The sequence below is a fragment of the Cupressus sempervirens genome, chromosome 4, assembly GCF_028749045.1.
Source record: "Cupressus sempervirens isolate cs-2001-9-10 chromosome 4, ASM2874904v1, whole genome shotgun sequence".
Taxonomy (NCBI): Eukaryota; Viridiplantae; Streptophyta; class Pinopsida; order Cupressales; family Cupressaceae; genus Cupressus; species Cupressus sempervirens.
In genome coordinates, this window is record NC_143121.1 from 544,018,713 (window position 1) to 544,044,482 (window position 25,770).

The following is a 25,770-nucleotide window of genomic DNA, read 5'->3' on the forward strand; positions in this document are numbered from 1 at the left end:
ACATAAATCTGAATGAATTAATTTTAAAACATTATTTGTTTTTCTAGTGCTATCATGAAATGGACTTCTGGTGTTCTTACCCCATTATGCACCCTTTGCATATGCTTGAGTGGTCTTTATTGAGTTTAGATAAACCAGTAACCATCTTCTCCACAGTTGATTTCATGAATTAAGGCTTGAATAGGTCGACTAGATTCTGAATTCAAATCATACAAATATCCTTTTCTCTGATCAATCAACTTTGCTTTCTTGATTGAGGAGTTCTTTGCCCAAGTTATTACTTTGCCGTCCACAAATGCAACATTATGCCCATCATTTTCAAGTGCTGTAATTAAGATTATATTTCTTTTAATTCCTAGTACGTAGAGTAGACCTTTGAGAAGAAGAGAATTTTTAGATTTTAGTTTCAAGGTACAATTTCCAATTCCTTTGACGGGATGTGCTGAATTATCACCAATGGTAACTTCGCCATTGACTTTTTTTGAAATAGTTTAGTGCTTCTTTGTATCTTGTTATATGTCTAGAAGATCCACTATCAATTACCCATGCTTTATTTGAGATTTCATTTGATAGTGACGAATATAATACACGATTCTCAGGATCATAGTTATCTTCTTCTCTAGTAACACTTGTATAGTTCACTTGTTGTTTAGAATTCTTAGGACAATTAGATTTGTAGTATCCAAACTCTTCACATTTGAAACACTTTATTTTGGATAAATCTTTTTTGGGTTTTCCATTCTTTTGATTTCCCTTTTTCTTCTTGAAATGCTTCTTCTTGCCCTTATAGGAGTTTGTATTAAGAACATGAAGTTCTTCATCTTCTTTTTTCAGTTTTCCTCCTTTCTTTAATTTTCTTGATTCTTCTTGAAAACAATTCCCCTTAAGTCTGTTGAAGTCATGGAGTTTATCTCTAACACTTATTCCTTGTGCAAAAGTTTCCCACGAATCTGGCAATCCATCTATAGCCATTAGTGTTAGTTACGTGTTACTAATAATGGTTCCTATACTTGACAGTTCATCTCTAATGCTGGCAGCCCTTAGGAAATAAGAATTTATTGATTCTCCTTTCTTTATTTGAATGTGATTTAGTTGTCTTTTCAATGCGAAAACCCTAGTTGCATTATTGACCTCATATGCATTTAGTAATGCATTCATCATATCAAATGCTGTCTGATGTTTAGTTAGCATAGGTACAACGCCATTCTTTACTCCATCTAATATGATCTGAATTGCTTTCCTATTTCCTTTGCTCCAGATGGATTTATCAGGTTCAACTAGTGGTTGTTTGGATGGTTTATCAACAAATTGTTTTACATCATTCTCTTCAAGAATGAGTATGATTATGAATTTCTAGGCATTAAAGTGTTCTTTCCCATCAAACTTGTCCTCAGGTCTGATTGTGTATGCCATTGAAGATAGGAGATAGTTGCTAGATATATATAAAGTTTGATTACTGAATTTTGCAGAGCCAAGGTTTGACTACCAGAGCTCTGATACCATGTAAAGTTTTCTGCAAATTCTTTGGACTGAATATAGACTGGATTCTACCTTTATCTCCTTATAGCTTGCTGTGAATAACTTCAGATTATTGCCTTTAATTGGATTAGAAATGTGATTTAGAATTCTGTCTTTTACTTCTGCAATTGGTATGAGGGCAGTAATGACCAAGGAGCAGACTTGTTTATGTTCTTGTGTGCTCTTAGACTTCATCCTTACCCTCTATAAGTATAGGAATCAAGGGACATGTCCTTAGAAAGGACATGTCTCTTCCAAAATCATTTGCCTAACCTCTAGAAATTGGTGGCTTTCTAAGAATAAATAAATATTAATCACAAACATAAACAATGTTGTTAGATTAGTATTAAACCAAAATCCTAAGGATAGATGCCGATCTTGCAAAGGGAATAATGCAAAGACTTAGTCCTTTACTTATCATGCTATATTAGATCTGATCGATCTGTTATCAGATCAGTATGCTTAACAAGTTACAGATTTAACAATCTTAACTACAAAATATATCACAAATGGTCATTGAAGACTCCCATAGCTTAGCACCTTGAAAGATCATTTGCCAAATACTTAAACAATCACCTGGGTATTTGTATAGGCCTTTCTATCTAATCAAGATGGATTTGAACATGCACACACAACTTCATGATGATTAAATGACTTGTTTGTGTCATCTTGAATATGTTGTTGCTTGTTTAGTTGTGGTCATGATTGAAGATGCATGGGTAATGGATTTGTGCCACCACAAATTTGAAGTTTGTCATTATTTGTTTTAAAAATTCGAAAAAGTAGAATGATTCTTTGGAACATCAAACCTTCTTCACATGTCTCTTACATATTCCATTACTTTCACATTCAACCTTGACCTTTTCCTCATGGTTACATTTCTTTTTTTGACGATTGGTTGGGAAATTGAAAGATATTTTTTATTGATTAGTCAATAATTGAATTTGTTTTTTAGAAATTAAAAATCACTGAAAATTTTATAACAGAGAAAAAAATGCATTTTTATACCAAATAAAGGGAAACAAATTCTGCTTTTCTGACAGTCCCATTTTCAACTTTAAAATAAAAATAAAAAAATCTAGAGCATTGCCCTTGCATGGTCTTTGTAAGATACAAAATGGTATTGAGAGTGTAGCTTCTGTCACCTCGACCAAATTAAGGCCTTTGAGGACTGCATGAACCTTTATAGTGCATGCCATTTTTAAATTATTTTTAACCAAACACTCAGAAAATGTGTGTCAAGGCCAGAAAAACAATAATTAAGTTGTGTCTGAGTTAAAGGAGAAAAAAATTCACTGAAGAATGAGTACCATTAACTGTGATCTAGTTGATCCATCATTTGGTTGCTTTGTCAAAATCCAAATCCGCAATTTCAAAACAAGGCTTCTAATGAAAAATTCAAAAAACCAATATTTCAGAGGCAAATTGGAAATGCGAAGAACCTTTGGAATTGTGCCGATTTTAAGAGGAAGAAATCAGCAATCAAGTGACATCAGATCACCGACTAAGCTGAGCAGTTATTTATTGTGATAAGTTCCAATTTATTGACTATCTTTAATTTTGTTTGTTACTATGCTTTCCTTGTTTTGGAGTGAGGGGAGACATGCAGTTTAGGTGCCTTAAGCATCAATAATTTTGCCCTTGTGCTTTCCTTGTGCTGTAGTGTGGGAAGACATGGTTTAAGTATCATGCGAACCTTTTTACAAAAACTCACACTTGACAATTTTCTAGTAGATCACGATTTTCACTTTCTTGAGTCGGGGCAAGAACTTTGCCTATTCAAAATCTATAAATTCATAAGATAGAAGAAAATAACATGCAAAATACGCATTACCAACATCATTCCATGCAATACTTAATTGCATGCAAAATATATCTTTTAACTATCCAGCATCATTCCGGCTGCATACCAGCATTATATAATCTGCCACAACTCAAAGTGGTTGGTGTGAAGTTTGCGTCAGTTTAAATATGTTTGATATCAGTTGATTTCATATATTTAAGTAAGTTGGCAAACTGTTTGTTAATTTGCCTGTAATAATAAAAAGTAGGTGCAGCTGTTCTTTTTATAAAATTCATATTGAATGTGTTTCAATGTTCGTAAAGTTTGGGAAATTTGCAAGTTTGATGAAGAATTTTGGTAGGTTCATTACAATAGAAGATAACATACATCGGAGAGGGAATTGAGCACCTCCTGACATGAAGGGGACATTGCTTCAGAGGAGGAGGAGACTATTGAAGTTGCAGAGAATTTGTCTATTACAGATGTGGGGGAGATTGGTTGTTGAGTCCTCAAATGTGCACAGTTTTATGGAAGAATGATTGAGACAAGAAACCACATTGCACAAGTTGATGAGGAGAGTATAGTATTAGCCTTGAATATGGAAGAACCAGAGCAAGGAGATCTCCCATGATGAGAGAGTGATAATAAAGCTGAAGAAAGAAGGGCATAAGCTCACGTAGAGGAAGATTATATTTAGGACAATATGCAAGTGCAAAGGAAATGCAGCACGGTTGCTGATAGTGGAAGCATGCACAACTTTGTGTCCAAGAAGATGGTGGAGCAGCTCAAGCTAAAGAAGATCAAATATCCCAAGCCATATGAGGTCTCATAGTTGTAGGAGCATCATCTTTTGGTAAGTGAACAATGTTTTGTAGATTTATATATTGGTGTGTATGTTGATAAAGTATTGTGTATTATACCCGTGTATGTTTTTCATATTTTGTTGGGGAGGCCATGGTCATATGATAGGAGTGTTGTATATGATGACAAAATGAACATTGAAACCATTGTAAAAGATGGAAACAATTTAGACTGATCCCATTGAAGGATAGGGTAGAGGAAGTGGATACCAGTCCAAATGTATGTTTGATTTGGGAAGCCATTCAATGGTATGCTTGGTTTCTAGAAAGTAGTTTTTAAAAGATGTAAATGAGAAAATAATGCATTATGCTTGTATTTCTGAGCATCTTGTCCATATTGGCATCTCACTTGTTCGTTGCGATAATTCCTTGTTGGGGTTCACGTGTTGATTGGGTTGTTAGATTTCTTAGTATGCTCCCTTTGTGTGGGTTCCACTGTTAATGGTGTGACAAATTGCTTGACATTTTCTTGGGAATGTGTGATTCTGTCCTTTGTTCATCCAAGATGGAATTGTGACCAGTTCTCTCATCCACTTGGTAGCTATATATACCTTTTTAGTGATCATTGGGGCAATATGATTGGTGATTTTTTCTTGATGCTAGGTGTTTCAAGTGATGTCATGGGTGTATTACTTGTAATTCTAACAACACATTACCATTGCTGTAGCTTTCTAATATGTGTTGTCCTTCATGTGCCTATTCCGGACAGTGGGAATAATGGTTGGCAGCTTACATGTTTTTGGCTGATGTCCCATATACACAATCTTTCAAAATCAAGACAAGTAAGGGGGGTTGCAAGAGTTAAAAACTTGAGAAGTATGTTTTGCTGGGCTTTGTGGGATTGTAATGACCAAGAAGAAGGGATGCTAATTTTTCTTGAATTGCAATCATTTGTGGCTGGGCTGTGATGTCAGGCTCCCACAATTACGGTAGACAGTGATACAGATCTTGTTGACAATCATGAAAGTGTCTTACAATAAGTAAAACTTCTCAATTTCCCCTCAATTGGTAACCCCGGTGCTAGCAACAGTCCATTTCTCTGCAAGATGAAAATTATTATATGTATTGACCAGTAATCACTTTGTATCCTCCCTTACTGATGACAATTTCATCTATATTATGATGACTGAATAATTAGAATTAAGAATGGTGATTAGAGAGGAATGATTTAATACTGTTGAACAAGATGTCTCAAACAAATGATTTTATGAAGGCTAGTGGTTAACAACAAGGACACATCTCTCCTACAACAATCACCACTGTTGGAAAATGTCTGACCTTCAATTATCAAAGGAGGAGTATAATAGAACAAAATAACCATCCAAGGTAGATCATCAAAGAATAATAATTCTAATACAAGGCAGCATAAAAGGGAAGGTGATAAGAAGAGTTAATTTGGGCAGAACACATTGAATGAACAAGCATTCCGACTTATGGGAGCAAGCAGATTTATGATTGAACAACAATTATCACGATCACCAACTAAAAACAATTCTTACCATCAGGGGAAGAGATAGCATTCAGATCAGACTTGAACACAGAAGACTTATACTCATTTCAGGTCTGATACAACCACATCTAATGATCTTAATATTTACTCTTTTGGTATATAGTTTGCTTATGCAATACTTGATATCTATCTATCTATCTATCTATCTATCTATATATATGATGGAATACAAATGCATAGATCTGTTTGAAATCCCCATCATGTATGGAAAGTAGGAGGTGGTAAGAGTGGAATTATGAGATTGCTATTTAAGTAGGCCACTCGATGGATGTCTATGTTGCCTCTGCTTGGGACCAAGAGGACAAAGATCTGCTTGTGGGCTTTAGATAGGACAGTCAAGAAAGTCCCACTACAACCTCCTCTTGGACTTTACAATGATGGCTATTGATTTTAAGGGGATGAGGCAGAGATAGGGAGAGTAACCCCACTAAGTAGGCCACCTTGGTGGATGTCCATGTTGCCTGCCCATTGGGGACAACAGGGCAAGTGTCCATTCTTGGGCTTGGTGTAGGATGGCTTCGGGTGGACCTATCAAGCTCCTTCTGCCAAACCCTAATGTGTTTGATATGGTAATATTAATATTGTATGAATATTATTTGTTATTATCTAATTGTAATAATTGGGAGTAATCTATTTGTATGTATGCATATGTTTCCTTGATTATGTTGCAAGGTCTAAATTGAGGATCTTATTGTTTTTAGAAGATACTTGGCAAAGATGTAGTCCTGACCCTAACTGTTAGTTTTATGTTAGAAATCAGACAAACCAGAGATAACAAATACAATAATGAACCGACAAAATTATCCTAGGAAAACCTTCCTACTTGAAGGAGAAAAACCCAACTGAATATCTTTTTTGTATATATAATCAGATAAAAAAATCCAGAATTGGAGATACTGCTTCTTTTCAAATGCTAATGCTAGTGCAGAAAGACCAACTGATACTCATGATCGAATGCTGTTCTGCTACTGTAGAATATGTTTCATTGAATTGAATGAGTTTTTGAATGAGCGAATCACATCCTATATGTATATGTTGGCGGAGAATCCTTAACAAGGTCGGCCAACATAATATAGGTGGCTGATAGGAGAAACATCTCCTGCACCTACCAAAAATAACACTCCCTTTTAGCTAAGGAGGTATTTCTCAGATTCTATAGTCATGGAGTCTCTCAATATGACATCCATAATGTATGGAGAACACATCTCAGTCTCAAAGATGTAAGAGAGTTCATCATGGAGCCACTCAATGTGATGTCTACAATGGCTGCACCCATTTGTGGAAGGAAACATATTGTCATGGAGTTTCTCAACATGACATCCATAATGGCTACTCCCATGTATGAAACACATCTCAGCCGTAGAGATGTCAAAGATATCATCACAGAGTCACTCAAAGTGATCTCCACAATGGCTGCATCCGTTTGTGGAAGGAAACATATTGCCATAGAGTCTCTCAACACGACAACAAAATTATAGAAAACTACATCTCCATCACAGAGATGTGCAAGCATAGTTCTCTTTCTTAGAGAAATGCCAAGTTTCATTGACGCTAAAATTCCCTTTTAGTAAGGGTGACATCAACCCCAAGCTTGTCTTGGAAAAATGCAAACTTTACTTTGGAGAGAGGCCTGGTGAGAATATCTACCGTCTACTCCTTAGTGCGAATGTACTTGAATTGCTTTTATTTGCACCATCTCTCAGATGTAATGGTATTTGATCTCCACATGTTTTGATCTATCATGAAATTCAAATTTTTTGAGAGCTTTATATAACTTTGATTGTCACAATGAATTACACTCGACTCCAATATACGACCAAACGATCCATTATATAGACTAATTTGACTATTTTACATTCATAACCATTCTTTCTTGCATCATTCTGGAGAATCCTAAGCTCATCAGATATCTACCAATCCTTTCATACCGTGTGCGAGGTGCTTGTTTAAGGCCATACTGAGCCCTCTTTAATCTGCATACATGGACTCCTTTCCATGAATCACAAATCCATCTGGCTAGTCAATATAGACTTCTTCAATCGCACCATTAAGAAATGCAATCTTTAGGTATGTTTGATGCAACTTCCAGCCTTTTGCAGATGCAATAGCAACGATTGATCTAATAAAAGCTCATTAGATATCTACCAATCCTTTCATACCATGTGCAAGGTGCTTGTTTAAGGCCATACTCAGCCTTCTTTAATCTGCATACATGGAATTCTTTCCATGAATCACAAATTCATCTGGCTAGTCAATGTAGACTTATTCAATCACACCATTAAGAAATGCAATATTTAGCTATGTTTGATGCAACTTCCAGCCTTTTGCAGATGCAATAGCAATGATTGATCTAATAAAAGCGTACTGTGCAAGGGCAGAAAATGTTTCCTCATAGTTTGTGCCCTCCTTTTGAGAGAATCCCTTTGCCACAAATTTTGGCTTGTATTTCTCAATGCTACCATCAGCTGCATGCTTGATTTTGTAGAGCCATTTGGAAGATACTATAGATTTTCCTTCAGGTCTAGGAACAACATCCCATCGATCATTTTTAATGATTGAATGATATTCTTTTGTCATCACATCTCCATACTTGCTAGTTTGATGAATCTTCATAACTAGAAGGTTTAGAGTTACTGATGTGACTCATTACTGCCACATAAATTGGACTCTTTTGAGGTCTCTTGCTTTCTCTAAAAGTTCCTCAAGGAGTGGCAAGCTTTTTAACCTCCTTCATAGTTTATTGAGCCCATAGAGGCCTTTTTTGACCTAAAACAAATTCTCTAGGTACATCAGTTGGCTCTGTAAGATCAATTGGATCAGTAGACTTGACATCAGACTTCCTGAATGTTAGAATTAGCATCAGGAGATATGTCCATATCCTGAGGAGCCTCCCGTTACTTCCTTTGGATCTTTTGAATGCAACTTTCTCTTTTAAAGAAACACCCTTGCTTATTTCAATATATTTCTAACCTAGAATATAAATTTTGTAGGCCTTTGAAGATTCACTATATCCTATGAATATATCTTTCTTGTTTAACGGATCTAGCTTTAATCTTTTATTCTTGGGTACGAGATAAGACAGCCAAATATTCTTAAGTCACTAACCTTTGTTTCATACCTATGAAAGCCTCCTCGGGAGGCATGTTTCCCAATATTCGATGAGGACTTCTATTCTGAACATATACAATTTTTCTGGATGCTTCTGCCCATAAGAAATTCTGTAAGTCTTGATCATGGATCAATGCCTTGGTGCTTCGACTATAGATATGTTCTTCCTTTCAACAACACCATTTTGCTAAGGATTGTAAGGAACACAAAACTCCCTCTTAATACCCGATTTGATACAAAAGTTATAGAATACTCCGGAGCATAGTCCTCCCCATTGTTCTTAGAACTTTAATTTTTTTCCCTGAAAAGTTTTCAACTTGGGCCTTGAATTCTTTGAATTTTCAAGCACTTCTTCAGAGTCCTTAGATTTAAAAAAAACAATATCTAAGTCTTTCGAGAATAATCATCAATAAAAGTTACATAATACCAAAAACCATTCAAGGAGGCCACAAACATTGGTCCACATAGATCAGAATGAATAAGATCTAAGATTCCCTTTGATCTACTGCCACTAGTATGTGAGGGACTATTGATGTTCTTACCAAGTGCACAGCCTTTGCAAATGCCATCACACTTGAGACCAAGCTTCAGAAGACTAGTTACCATTTTCTCCATGGATGGAAGAGCTTTGAAGTGTAAGTGAGCAAGTCTCCTATACCATAGCTCACTTAGATTGATGGAATTGTGTAAAGATTGAACTGATAATTTGTATTGGCTGTCTTGATGAATGCCAATCATGTGAGCATCTTTTATGTTGGAGTTCTTGGGCCATGCAAGAACTTTCCCTTTAGAAAAGACAACCTTGTACCCTTTGTCTTTCAATGCTGAAATAGAAACAAGGTTCCTTTTGATCCCTGGTACAAACAATACTTTGCTCAAGTGAAGAGGAATACCTGAATCTAGTTGTAAAGAGGTGGTCCAACTCCCTTTATGGGTAACCTGCATCATTACCAATAGTTACTTCCAGATTTGACTTTCCCTCTACTAGGTTGGTGAGGTGCTCTTTGAAGCCAGCAATATAACGCGAGGCTCCAATATCTATCAACCGGGTATATCACTATTGGTTGGAATATGACTTGAGCAGGTATATATGAATAGAATCCCTTCAAATTGTCTTTAGATTCCTTTTGAGATGATATGTTTTTAGTAGAAGCAAGTTTTGATCTAGTTCAACAATGTCGAGCATAATGACCATACCTATCACATTTGTCACTGGATGTGAGAGAGATCCTTTTTCCTTTTTGGTAATGTTGCAGAATCTGATTTTGTGTCTCTATTTCTCTTGAATTAGCCTCTTTCCTTCTCTTCTGTAAGTATGTGCAACAATTACATGATTTTGTTCATTGTGAGGGTTTTGCACATTTCCTCTTGCTGCCAGCCTTGATTCTTCTTGGATGCAATTAGCTTGAAGATGTTCAAATTCAGGAAAGTTGGATCTTCCACTGATGCTTTGAATAAATGACTCCCAAGATTGAAGAAAACCATTCAGGGCCAGCATGATTAGATCTCTCCCACCAACATTATCTCCAATATTGTCTGGTTGAACTCTCAATTCAGAAAATCTCATAAAGAATGACATGATAGACTCACTTTTAGTCATCTTGATATGATAAAGCTGTTGTCTTGAGGCAAGTGCTTGGCTTGTATTCTTGATCTCATGCAATCCTTGCAGTTATTTGAACATATCTTTGGCTGTATTCATTCTGGAGATCATTGGAACTAGATGGTCCTGTACAGAGTCCATCACGATCTTCATAACTTTTTCTCTGCATCATCGTCTGGTTTAGGTACATCTCTTTCCACACAATTTAGAAGATCGTTCTCCTCTAGGACAATTAGAACTCTAAATTTTCACAAGTTGAAGTTTGATGTACCTTCAAGTCTATCTTCAACTTTGACGCCTATCACCATCTTGAATTTTTGAGAAATCTCCTTAGCAAGATGTTTTGACCTCTTACTCAAATCTGATCAGATCTTTTGTTAAGATTGCTCTGATAACATGTTAGTTTTTTGATTAAAAATGAGACAAAACAAAGATAACAGATACAATCATGAACACAGAATTATCCTGGGAAAACACTCTTACTTGGGAGAAATACATAGCTAAGTATATCTCTTCTGTGTATATAATGAGATGATCACATTGATTATACAAATAAGGAGATACTGCTTCTTTACCAATGCTAATGCTAATACAGAAGGACCAACTGCTGCTTATTATCGAATTGCTGCTCTGCTACTGTAGAATATGTTTTATTGAATTGAATGAGTTTTTGAATGAGCGAGTTGCATCCTATATATATATATATATATATATATATATATATATATATATATATATATATATATATATATATATATATATATATATATATATATGCTGGTGGATAATTCTTAAAAAGGTTTAGCCAGTATGGTATAGGTGGCCGACAGGAGATATATCTCCTGCGGCTACCAAAAATAACACTAACTTGTTGCAATTATGATTCTAGGGCAAATTCGGAAGGGCACATACATGTGAGCCTAAGGCAAGTGTGATTTGAATTTCGAACAATGAATTCTAAGTTTATTGTATTGCCAGATTGGTTATGAATGTGAAATAGTTGCTGCAAGTTTGGACTTCTTTTCATTAGACACCTTTATTCATTTACTTTTATATTTGTTTAGCTTAATATATTTATGTTGTGTTATTTGAAGGGTAGCTAGGGACATCATTGAGCCCTAGAATGGTGTGATGTCCCCTCCCTAGAATAGGGTTCAATAATAAATATAAATTAACAAATGAATAAATGATATTCTTTCTTCATTTTGAAGTTGTTTGTGATGAGATATCTTTGTAGTCTTTCTATTTGCCTCCATCTTGATATTGAGGTGCTGCTGCCTCAAACCTCACAGCCATAAAGAATCATTGGGATAATAACCCAAATAACATCTTCTTAGTTTTCCCATCCCATAAATTAGCATATCTCCATCTATTTTGAAGTATGTATAATGCTTTCTATCCCCCTTGTATCCTCTTTGCTTTATAGGCTTACCAGCCAAGGTTGCTATGAAAGTCTAGCCCTAAATATTTGTCATCATTTACCACTTGCAATGGGATGCCTTCAAAGTAAAAGGGAAAACAATTTGAAATGGGTGAGCGATATAGTTAGAAAAGGTTGATATTCATCCACTGCCAGCGAAGATAATAAAACATAGAAGATGGTTGGCATGAAAGAGGAGAGTAATCGCAAGACACAACAATAAAGAACACTGCATTTAAGAATTATTATTAATACTGAATATGTTTATTTATAGACTTGAGAGGTGCCTTTTGGAACACAACCCCTTTATCATGACAAGATATATAAGGGCATCATAGGCACAAAGATAAGGTGAATCAGTGGTGGGAGAAACATACAGATATTGAGGAGCATCAAGCAAAACATTTATAAGAAGTGTCTATAACAATAGGAGTTATCAGCAGCTTGTTGTTGTAAAGTTTCTGCTAAATCCTTATCCAGTCTTATATGCTGAGAATGATCTTCTAAGTAGTATGAATAGTGATGAAATTAGTGCTTATTATAATGCAGATACAATACTGAATATTTAACCTTTTATTGTGATAGAGAATCTCAGATATAAATTGCAGGATATAAAATGCTTATAGGAGCAGACTGCTATAATTGTGTGTCCTATAATCTGCATTTTCAACCTACTTATATATCCTTTTTAAAGGGTATGTCCCTCAAGGGACATAACCCTTCCTAACTTGGCACCTATAGGAGAGATATATATATATCATTAAATGCCAACATTAGAGATATAGTACTATTAAGAGGAAGTATGGTCTGTACTACCAGACCTGTAGGTTTATTTTGGTTAATTTTCTTAACACTCCCTCTTAACCTGATAATCCTATAGAGAGAGATTATATCTAGCAACACCAATACAGATGAATAAGCAAGAATTAATACTCTATCTGTTTGTCTCTTCTTAGTATGTGGTATCATAGAACACATGATACAAAGTCATATTACTAAACCTGTGATATGACAAATCACTGCCACTAGTGATATTATATAGGATAAATCTGAAGAGTAATCTCTTCATTTATCTAAGTTATGATTTCATAGAAACTGGTATTTCCATATCACAACATGATCCTGAGTTTTAAGATCTACCAGAATACAGGATGAATCCGAAGAATACTAAGATTCTTCTTTTATCCAATTTGTGACCCATGAACATAGCAACGTCAACATCACAATATGATCTTGAACTCATCTAGATCTTACAGTAGAACTCTATTGTTTAGCGCATTATCTAAGAGATCGTCACCTCTCATAATGTTTTATACAAGTGTTCATTATTTTTAGAGATCGTTACCTCTTAAAATAATGAATACAAATGGTGGAGTCCATAACAGTCAATAGCTTGACAAAATAAAATTATTTTATTAATAATCAAAAGAGTACAAATGGATTACAACTCAACCATACCAAGTCTCCTCTTGAAGTGTTCTATCTTCACTCTAGATAGAGGTTTGATGAGTAAGTTTGCTGTCTGATCTACAGTGCAAATGTGTTCCAATTTTACAGAATTCCTGTCTACCATATCTCTTACATAATGGTAAGGAATTTCAATATGCTTGGACCTGTCATGGAAAATTGGATTCATTGAGAGCTTGATGGAACTCTGATCATCACAATGAATAATCGTGGGACTCATAGCTTGCCCAAATAATCCCACAAGTAACTTCCTTAGCCATACTGTTTCTCGGGAGGCCATCGTTGTTGCAATGTATTCGGCTTCTGTGGAACTCTATGCTATTGAAGACTACTTTCTACATATCCAAGATATCATTGTTGATCCCAAATTGAAACAACATCGTGAAGTACTTTTCCTGTCTTTAACACTTCCACCCCAATCTGAATCAGTGAATCCATGTAAGTCTAAAGCAACTTTCTCATATTTGAGTCCGAGATTAAGAGTGCCTTGTAAGTATCTCATAATGTGTTTAATTGCGACTAGGTGAATCTCCTTCGATTTACACAAAGGCATTAACTGCATAGCAAATATCCGATCTTGTATTTACTAACTACATAAGAGACCCAATCATCTGTCTATAAAGAGTAGAATCTATGGATGGTGATTCTGCAACTGCTTCCTTAAGTTTATGTAGATTAGTCTCCATTGGAGAAGACATAGGTTTGCAATTCCACATTCCAAATTTTTTAAAAATATCTGATGTATACTTCCCTTGATTTAGTATGATATTGTCAAAATTCTGCCGTACTTCCAGTCCTAGGAAGTAATGAAGGAGTCCCAAATCTTTCATCTCAAATTCTTTAGTTAGATCTTTCTTGCACTGATCTATGAGATGATCATCACCTGTTATTAGTAGATCATCAACATATAGTATCAAAATTACCATATCATCTTTATCTCTTTTATAATATAAATTTGGATCAGCTTCATTCTTGGAGAATCCTAAGCTGGTGAGATACTTATCAACTCTTTCTTACCAGGCCCTAGGAGCCTGTTTAAGCCCATAGAGAGCTTTCTTGAGCCTGCAAACAAAAGCGTTAGGATCATGAGTTTCAAATCCTTCAGGTTGCTCTAGATATACTTCTTCTGAAATCTTTCCATTTAGGAATGTTGTTCTCACATCCATCTGATGTACCTTCCATCCCTTTGATGCGGCAATTGCTAAGACTGCTCTTATAGAGGTATATTTGGCAACAGGAGCAAAGGTTTCTTCATAATCAATCCCTTCTTTCTGAGAAAATCCTCTAGCTACAAATTTGGCTTTATACTTCTCAATACTGCCGTCAGTAGCATGCTTTATTTTAAATATCCACTTGGAAGAAACAACAGATTTTCCTTTAGGTCTTGGAACAATTTCCCAAACATCATTTTTCATGATAGATTGGTATTCTTCTGTCATAGCTTCTTTCCAAGCTATATGTTTAATAGCATCAGAGGGATTGGTTGGCTCTGTTTTGGATAAATCACTTATGTTAGCTATATAACCAGAGAATCTTTTAGGTCTTTTGCTTTCTTTGATTGTTTTGAAAGGTGCAGCAAAGTCTTGAGTTGCTTCGACTATTTTAATGGCCCAAAGTGGTCTTTTCTTTGAATTTTCTTCAAGGTTCATATTTTGAATTTCATCTTCGATTTCTTCTAAGTTCTCCCTTTGGGACCCAGATTCACTATTTCTTTTAGAACTAGATAAAGGAGAAGGTTCCTCAGAACTTATGGCTCTTTTGAATGCAAGTTCTTCTTCAAAGATTACATCTCTGCTAAGTTCAATAGTTTTTTGTCCAGGTATGAAAATCCTATATGCTTTAGAAGTTTCACTATACCCTACAAAAATACCTTTCCTCCCAGAGGGTTCAAACTTGGATCTCTTTTCTTTTGGAACATGGATATATACAGGACATCCAAAAATTCTAAGATGACTTATATTGGGTTTCACTTTAGTAAATACTTCTTTAGGTGTTTTATCTTTAAGATAGGAGTGAGGACTTCTGTTTTGAATATATACAGTAGTACAAGAGGCTTCTGCCCAAAGATAATATTCTAGGTTTTGGTCAAAAATCATAGCCTGAGCAGCTTCTATAATTGTCCTATTCTTTCTTTCCGTTACCTTGTTTTGCTCTGGGTTATAAAGAACAATGTACTCCCTCTTAATCCCTGGTTCTTTGCAAAACCTTTTAAAGAAGTTTGAGGTATATTCTCCTCCGTTTTCAGTTCTAAGGGCTTTAATTTTATGTCCTAAAATTTTTTCAGTTAATGCTTTGAATTCTTTAAATTTTTGTAGGATTTCTTCTGATTCCTTGCATTTTAAAAAGTAAATCCATGTTTTCCTAGAGAAGCCATCTATGAACAAGATATAATACCAAAATCCTCCAAGAGAAGGAACAGACATAGGTCCACATAAATTTGAATGAATTAATTCTAGTACATTATTTGTTTTCCTAGTACTATCATGAAAGGGACTTTTGGTGCTTTTACCCAGAGCACACCCTTTGTAAATACTAGGGTGGTCTTTATTTAATTTGGGTAATCTAGTAACCATCTTTTCCATAGTTGATAAAGTTTTAAAATTTAGATGCCCTAATCTTCTGTGCCATATTTCATTTGAATCTTCAGCTTCGTGGACTAGGGCTTGAATTGATCGACTAGATTCTATATTCAATTCATACAAATATCTCTTTCTTTGACCAATTAACTTTGCTTTCTTGATGGAAGAGTTCTTAGCCCAAGTTAATACTTTGCCATCCACGAATGCAATATTGTGTCCATCATCTTCAAGTGCTGTAATTGAGATTAGATTTCTTTTAATCCCTAGTACATAGAGTACACCTTTAAGAAGGGTATTTCCTGATTTTAGTTTCAAAGTACAATTTCCAATTCCTTCAATGGAGTGTGCTGAGTTATCACCGATGGTAACTTCACCGTTAACCTTCTCTGATAAAGAATCTAGAGTTTCTTTGTATCTCGTTATATGTCTAGAAGCTCCACTATCAATTACCCATGCTTTATTTGAAATTTCATTTGATAGAGAGGAATACAAAACACGGTTTTTAGGATCATAAGTATCTTCTTCTCTAAGTTAATACTTTGCCATCCACGAATGCAACATTGTGTCCATCATCTTCAAGTGCTGTAATTGAGATTAGGTTCCTTTTAATCCTTGGTACATAGAGTACACCTTTAAGAAGAAGAGTATTTCCTGATTTTAGTTTCAAAGTACAATTTCCAATTCCTTCAACAGAGTATGTTGAGTTATCACCAATGGTAACTTCACAGTTAACCTTCTCTTATAAAGAATCTAGAGTTTCTTTGTATCCCGTTATACGTCTAGAAGATCCACTATCAATTACCCATGCTTTATTTGAAATTTCATTTGATAGAGAGGAATAGGAAACACGGTTCTCAGGATCATAAGTATCTTCTTCTCTAATGACACTTGTACAATTTGCTAGTTGTTTGGAATTTTCAGGACAATTAGATCTATAGTGTCCAAATTTTTTACATTTGAAACACTTTATTTTAGATAGATCTTTCTTGGGCTTTCCATTCTTTTGATTTCCCTTTTTCTTCTTGAAATGCTTCTTCTTGCCTTTATAGTAGTTTGTATTAAGAACGTGAAGTTCTTCATCTTCTACTTTTGATTTCCCTCCTTTCTTTAGTTTTTTGGATTCCTCTTGAAAACAATCATTCTTGAGTCTGTTAAAGTCCGGGTGCTGATCTTTGGCACTTATTCCTTGTGCGAATGTTTCCCATGATCTGGCAATCCATCTATATCCATAATTGTTAATTTTGTGTCACTAATGATGGTTCCTATGCTTGATAGTTCATCTCTAATGTCAGCAACTCTTAAGAAGTAAGAACTTATCGATTCTCCTTTCTTTATCTGAATGTGATTCAGTTGCCTTTTAAGTGCAAGAACCCTGGTTGCAATGTTTACTTCATAGGCATTTCGTAATGCATTCATCATATCAAAGGCAGTTTGATGTTTTGTAAGCATAGGTACAATATCATTTTTAACTCCATCCAAGATGATTTGAATAGTTTTTCTATTTCCTCTGTTCCAAATAGATTTGTGAGGTTCAACTGGGGGTTGTTTGGATGCTCGATCAATGAATTGTTTTGCATTGTTTTCTTCAAGAATCATCATGACTATGAACTTCCAGGCTTCAAAGTGCTCTTTCCCATCAAACCTGTCCTCGGGTCTGATTGAGTAAGCCATGGAAGAAAGAAGATTGTTGCTTGATGTGTACAAAGTCTAATTATTGAAATTTAAGAGCCTAGGTTCGATTACCAGAGCTCTGATACCATGTAAAGTTTCTGCTAAATCCTTATCTCTTAATCAGACCTTTAATCCAATCTTATATGCTGAGAATGATCTTCTAAGTAGTATGAATATTGATGAAATTAGTGCATTATTATAATGCAGATACAATACTGAATATTTAACCTTTTATTGTGATAGAGAATCTCAGATATAAATTGCAGGATATAAAATGCTTATAGGAGCAGACTGCTGTAATTGTGTGTCCTATAATCTGCATTTACAACCTACTTATATATTCTTTCTAAAGGGTATGTCTCTCAAGGGACATAACCCTTCCTAACTTGGCACCTATAGGAGAGATATATATATATATATATATCATCAAATGTCAACATTAGAGATATATTACTATTAAGAATAAGTGCGGTCTGTAATGTCAGACCTATAGGTTTATCTTGGTTAATATTCTTAACAGTTGTGGGAAAGAATCAGAAAAAAGGGAATAAGGAGAAGACCTTTTCAACACACGGGTATCACCGGTAAATAACGTACAAAGGAGCAGCATCAGGAGAATCATTGAGCATTTCCTATTATTCAGGATACTTACAACTAAGCAACAACTTCAGGAAAGGAACCTCCTTATTGCATTTATTGCTCTATTCAAATTGTACAAAATAATATGATCTCTATAAGCTATATTGGGGACAATTGCATAAATTCAAGTTTCATATCCTAGACTGCAGTAACCTTTCTGTAAGCAATATTGAATATACTTACATATTAATGAAGACATATTAAAATAGCAAACAGGATTTGCATATATTTGCATAATCGAAAAGACAAATCAGGGGCATCAAAATGTATCATTGCTATAAATCATATCATCCTGTTCCATTACATATTTACAATTAATTGAGTAGTCATTGTACTTAATGGAATCACATTAATTCACTTAAGCATATCTAATTGCATATACCAGGGGTAGCTAGTCCTTTTATATATACTTGTCTTCACTGTGTAGAGTCTCCTAGTAGAGAACGGGTAATTGGTGAAATATCCTTACTTGGTTTTTTATCACAACTATTTGATGGAGGAGTTAAAAGAAGACAATTGTCCTGAATTGGCAACCTATCAGAAAGGGGGACATTACAATTGGGTGTTCAGGCATTTTAATATGTCCGCAAACTTCACCATATTAACATAGTGCTCCAAGAATGTGGAGCCCATTTGGTGATGGACTTTGTTAACAGAGATTTGAACCTTGTTTGTTCACTTTTCAAAGTAAGCTAGTACACCTCAATTCAATGGGCAATACATTTATATTGTTATTATGAGTATATATATATATATATATATATATTAGATACAATATTATAATACAAAAATACCTGTCCATATGGATCTGGGGAAAAACTACTCCATGTTGTTAAACTTTATTTCTGAACCTATACCCAATCCATTTACTTTAACTGACAACTTAGTTGGGAAATAGTTACTAGGAAACTACAATTAATGAAGGAGGACCACTTATGTATCCATGTACGGGTACCTATTATTTTGTATGCCTACATTTATATATAAATGGTCATATCCTCTTTCATTTAGTTGTGTATCCTAATTTCAATGGCTTCTTTGGCTTTGCATCCCCATGTCACTAGGTTTTTCTATTGTAAGCTCTAGCATTACAGAATTCAATAAAGCAAATGTGTAAACCCTAGATTTGAAAGAAAAGAACAAAGAAGTTATGGCATGTATTTGCCAATAACTTGCTGTTGAGTAACTTGGCAACAGTGAATGATTTGAAAGCACTTGCAAGAAAATGATTTATGTGCTAGTGCTTTGATCTACGATACAAACCATTTAAAGAGACTGCATGCGAATAGATACACAGAATAGTGATGTGCTACATTATGACATGATCCATATTGGATTAAGTAAGCATGCTTACTTTCTCTGGTCCAATGATAAAATAATGTTGGATTGACTGTTGTCCATCAAGGATAAGCTCATACTTGTGTGGACTCCAAAGCTTCAATTAATTGTGGTGTATGGTTTCAAACTGTTTTCCAAATACATGCTAGATAACAGTGACCCCATTTCTCTTGGACATTTGGAATCAGAATGTGGACTGACATTTTCTTTATTTGGTCAATTTCTATTTTGGTTTTATATCTTCTATGTCAGTCATTCTAAAACGTATCATAGATCAATTTTTATAAAGTTCCTTATTTAGAACCACCTTCTGCACCTGTGTATCATAACAAGGAACAGATAAGAAATGTTATATGTAGATATAATTCATTCTGCTATGTATTGTTTGAAGTTCTATTTGATCTGGAGTAGTCTCCATCCAACTCTAAAATTTGATCTACTTTGGCCAACAAAATACAATTTAGGAGGGCTAATGTAGGAACTACTCATTCAGATCATTGCTCCAGATGTGGGTAACAACTAAAATGTACTATACTTCATTTTCTTTGATTCTTTTTTGGTTGCATTATTTCTGTGATAGTGCAAATGAAAGGTTCTTAAATTCTTGGAGCTCTTATTCACTAATATAAATTTGGATGCAGTGCACTCATATGGCTTATAAGTCTCATAATACTAGCAGGCATTTGGAGAGCCTTTCTTCCTCTCGGTTCTTCTGTATGGCCATATGCATTGATACTGATCACATCTGTTGGTTTTCAAGAAGGATTTAGACTTCTATTCTGGAAGCTGTATATGTAAGTCTTATTGATTCCTTTTCTTCCCTCATTTTCATGAGGAGTTATATTGTAAGATATTTGGATTTAAAATTTTGTGATGCATTATCTTGCTGCTTGGTCTGTTTGAAGCTTTATTACTCCTCATTTACAAGATAACCCATTTTTGGATGGCTTTTGGGCAGCATCAGAATAATTTAATTAAATTATATTTTTATATGAAATAATGCTATAGCTTTTTTAGCATAAATTGAAGTAACATATACCATGCCTGCTGTCCTTAGCTTGTTTTACCACCAAATGTGAAAGGAGAGTACTGAAAAATAACTCTGCACAGTCAGGCGTTCAGAACTAATTATTGGGATATTTTCCATGAATCTATGTTCTACAGCGTTTCGGGGCAGGGGATGGCAGTATGCAAACTTTTACTATATGTATATATATTTCAAAATACATTAAGATATTATAGATAGAGAGAATGAAAGAGAGAGACATGTCAATAATTGATAACAACAAGACAATATGCAAATAAACCACATATTAATGAGTTACAAATGTAGTATAACAACATAAATGATCAAAGCAGCTGTATAAATCAGTAGTATAACAACATTATAACAATAGTCTCAAACATAAAAGCCATGGTCCATCAATTATAAATATCCCAATCAATGTGGATTTTAGTTGTTACTTTAATTTTTAATTTCTATTTTTAAATATAACTTTAAATTTAATAGCTTTATATAGATAAATGTAAACAATATTGACGAAGAATTATTTTTTATTGATGTCTAATAATTAAATATTCAAAAGATATTGATTTAAATTTATTATTATAATATATAATTTTAAACATATTTTTATTTAAAACATAAAATCAATATGCTTATTATGATGAATATTACATCAAATCAAACTAGCTCTTAAGATTTCTTCTGGTGAAATGCTTATGTTTTTATTCAGATATTTATTACATCCAATTAAACTAGCCCTCAACATTTCTTATATCCAATTGCTGATAATGACCCCGCTTCAATTAATTTCAATTAATTAGAAGCTCTATATAGTGATTAATCATATTTTAAACATTAAACATCTTCAATAGGCAAAGGGAGTCGCGAGTTACTCATATATGTCATGGTAAATCAATGTTGTAGTTGTATTACATAAAGGAGATGAAAGCTCCTTATATAGATTTACATAGATGATGTTTCTAAAAGAAAGAATAGTGAAATAAAGATGAAAATAGAAGTTACCTAATAAACTAAAGACTAATTAAGATGACCATTAAAGAAACATTAGAATATTCTAATACCCTCCCTTAATGGTCATTGTCTAAGTGCTGTCTTTTGGTCACAAATTCTTCAAACCATTTTGCTGCTGTTAATACCCTCCTTGGATTTGCAAAATGTAAATGACGAAGGGAGGGTCTTTTGGCTTGCCACTTTTCCTATTTAGTCATGGATGCCATATTCTTTAAAAAAAATGAAAAAATGAAGCTTGGCAAAGAGAAATAACAAACAACAAGAATATAAACCATAGCTCAAAATCTATACAAATAGTTATAATTTTTTTCTGTTTTAGCAGTTGTTTTATAGATTTAATTTTCTTTGGTTGTATAGCAGATGCTGGATAGCGTATAAGTTGTGACAGCCATTATTTTTAAGACTGTCACCAGCCCATCAGAGTCATTAAATTAAAAAATTTGTTATAGACTTGTGACAGTCATTTAAATTTTTAAAAATGTTTTAATGGGCTGTAAAATGCATGAAAGTCATCAAAAGTTTAAATTTCAAAGGGAAAACTTAAAATGACGGGTCCTGCCATTGTCTTGTAGATATTCTGTCTAGTATTAAACTTTCCAACTTCACAAAGTAAAATTATTCTTGTTTAAGCCCCACTTGAGTCTACCAGAAAGTAAACTAATTTTTTTGAGGACTACATATACATTACTCTGGTTTATATGTTAAACACAAGAGCAGGTGATTGTTTAGCCATATTATTGGTGTAAAGGAGTGGCAGTGGGAGTTCCATACTGCTTGGATTGACTAGCAAGCTATTGAAACTTGGGCCAGAGTCCACTTGGAATTCTTACATACACATGGCTGTGTAAAACCCAGTTATACTACAATTGAAGAAGAGATGCAAGGTAGAGTCTAAAGTTTTAGAAAGCACAATTTTCGTTTTGTTGAACTATATTTAGTTCACAATCAAAATCATAGTTACAAGACTCAGACTCGCTTTTGACTTGGCAAGCTGATTTTTGACTCAGCCTTGGACTCAAATTCGGCAAAAACTTGATAAATTGAAAAACCCAAGAAATTCAAAGATTATTAAGGTTTTGAACTTTTTCAATGAAACATTTAGTCAATTAACACCAAAGACACAATAATTGAGATAAATAGAAGCTACTTTGAACACATACACAAGTTTACATTGATCTCATAAGCATAAGTGCGAATTTCTGAAGGAAATAAGTTAAAAACTAAATTACACATTAGAAATATAAATAGTGTCACTGTTGATTGTCTGCAATATTCATGGAATATGAAATCTATCAAAATAAAAAAGTTGGAACCCAGAAGACTAAGGCTCAGAGTAGTCTATAACTTCCTAAGTTATGCCTAAGATAGCTGATGGAAGATTTTGCAGCCATCTTCTTTCCTCACATTGTTGTTTTTGTAAAATTTGTTGTTCTGCATTTTGTCACCACAAAATGTAGGTAACAGTACGAAAGTTTTCAACTTAGTTTCACATTTCTCTAAGTTTAGCTCATTATTTAATTGGTTAGTATTGATCAATCAATCGACCCCAATTGATATAATGATTCTTTTTACTGAAGGCTTTTGTCAAGTCTTTTTAGTTTTCCTGTTTGTTGAGCCTATGCTTGATTTTTGAAGCCTTCAACGTCCCTTTTCACATTTTTGAGTATGTGTTTGTTAGCTTTTGGTCTTTGGGTTTTGCTCAAATCATTGCTATCGGTTTTCCCTTTGGTACGGTTTATCTTAGGGCTTAATCGAAGTTGGCAATCAAAAGATATGATCATTTTAGTGTCCAAGAAGTGGACTCTCGAAGGGTAACTACATGAATTAAAATATCATGTAATATTTTAAATTTGACATTCATTTTATGAAAAATATAACATAAATTCACTTTATGTTATGTTTTTAAGTGACTTTATCACTTAAGTGATTAGAGTGCACTTTATGTTATATTTTTAAGTTGAGTTGCTTTTTAATTTTCACTTAAGTGACTATATTAACTATATAGTTTGATTTAAATTTTGTGTTTAATTTAAAACATCTTAGTAAATATTACTTTTTGAATGATATTTGCACTATATATATTAATATACGTGGTGTAAATATTATTTATGACCCAATAAAGTAATATTTCTTGAAAAACCAAATTAACATGTGCTAAATTTATCAATTAAGTTGTGCATAGCATGCCTTTAAACCCATTTACATGCAATTATGCAATTGCCTCTAGAGACCATGATTTTGAGCTAAAAGACAATGTGTTTTAAAATGTGCAAAGACTCTCCAAGAGTGGGACTTGCATATTCAAATGTTTTAAAGACATTTTAAAAATACTTATACAAGTAAATACATGCATTTTAAAATATGCAATGGGCCTCCAAGAGCGAGACTTGCATATTTGAGTGTTATTAAAATATGCAATCACCCTCCAAGAGTGCGTTTTGCACTAAAAGGGTTATCATAACAAGTTTTTAAAATATGCATTGCTCCTAGAATGCGTTTTGCATCTTGAGGGCAACTGCATGTTTTTAAAATATGTAATGAGGCTTGGAGAGTGCATTTTTGCACTACTTGCATTGTTTTGCAATTTTAAAACATGCAAATGCACTCCAAGAGTGTGACTTGCACTTCCAACCAATGGATTTTATATGTAAAGTGTCTTGGAGAATCCGATTTTGCATTTAAAACTCATGTAATCACCCTCTAAGACCCGTTTTTGCACTTCCAGCCAAAAACGTCAAAACACATGGCATGAATCACATTTAAAAAAAAAATGTAATAAGGTCTTGAGAGTGCGATTTGCACTTCCAACCATCATATCAATACATTTCAAACATGTAAGTGCATCCATAGACCCAGATTTGGCATTTCAACACATGCATATGCATTTGGAGACCACGATTTTGCATCTTGAAGCCAAAAATGACTCAAATACATGCATTTTTAGGGCACGCTTTTGCTTAAAATGGCCAAAAAATTAGGTTTTTCATTCACTTTTTTGCATTTTGGAGCCACATTTTTGCATTTGGATCCATGTAGTAGCATTTAGGGAAGATGTTTTTGCATTCCCAAATAAAAAATGACTCAAATACATGCATTTTTCAGCCATGTTTTTGCAAAAACAACCCTTATTTTTGCATGGAAATGACACATTTTTGTTAAAAACACCCAAGAAATGACATTTCCAGCCATACATTTGGATCAATAGAGGTTGTTTTTGAGTTTTAATGCATGCTATTCCCTTTGGAGACCATGATTTTGGCATTCTAATGTCAAATTCAACCATTGAATGATCATTAATCATTCATTGTTTGCAAGTGCGAAGGTAGTCAAATAGTTGTTTGTAAACCCAGATTTGAGGGAGAATTGGTTTTCAAGTCTAAAACTTGCTATTTTTGGCTCTATGATCTCAAAGTAAGTGGACATTTTCAATCTTGCTTACTAACTCATGCTTATCTTGCTATTTTGATGCATATTTTAGCTTGATGTTGTACATTTGTTCATATATATGCCATGAAAAGTGAATTTTGCCTTTAAATATGATAAAAACTCTCATTTTCATACTTTTGGATTTTCCCCAATCTCCAAATTCGAATTTGCACATGAAAGCAACTTTCTAGTTGACATGTTTGAGTCTAAGGCCAAAGGTATGTGTTTTCTTTGTACTTGTTTTCGTTGATTGTTTGTTTGCTTTTTCGTATTTCTTCTTGTTGAAGAAATTGCAAGTTCTTTCCCAAGAACTTATTCCATCTCTTCACCCTTTTCATGCAAATGCATCTTTTTATTCCACCTCCATCATTACATGCCATAGCACATTGCATCTCATTCTCAATATGTGATTACATATAATCTCACCCTCCATCTGCATTTACATGCAATCTCATCCTTCGTTCCTATTTACACGCATTTCTATCTTCCAAACCTAAATGCATGTTCATTTTACATGCAATTCACTTTACATGTAATGACATCCAGAGAACCTGTTTTTGACTAAAGATCACACTTTTAAAGTCAAAAGTTATCATTTGCAGGCATTCCCATGCGCCTAGCCTTCATTCCTCAAGGCATCTTTATAAAAACTCGTCCTTTTCGCATACACACTTATATGTAATCTATCTTTCCAAGTCTGAATTTGCCTTTCCATCCAAATACATATGCTTTCTGGTTCATTTCCAACCATCATATATGTTCCATTAGTATCTAATCAATACTCCCAATATACTGTTCTTCAGAGATCCA

At 34.1% G+C, this 25,770-nt stretch overlaps 1 protein-coding gene across 3 annotated transcripts in view; it reads left to right on the forward strand.

Moving 5' to 3' along the window:
• The window catches only part of LOC149562340 (gamma-secretase subunit APH1-like protein), a 102,094-nt gene that overhangs the window by 13,905 nt on the left and 62,419 nt on the right, over positions 1-25,770 (forward strand). For 2 of the 3 annotated variants that reach the window (XM_089825865.1, XM_089825866.1), the window contains exon 2: positions 20,138-20,290. The exons of the other annotated variant lie outside the window; for it this stretch is intronic. In XM_089825865.1, coding sequence (XP_089681991.1) covers positions 20,138-20,290 — 153 coding nt within the window. The remainder of the gene's footprint in view (positions 1-20,137; positions 20,291-25,770) is intronic. 3 annotated transcript variants of the gene reach the window in all.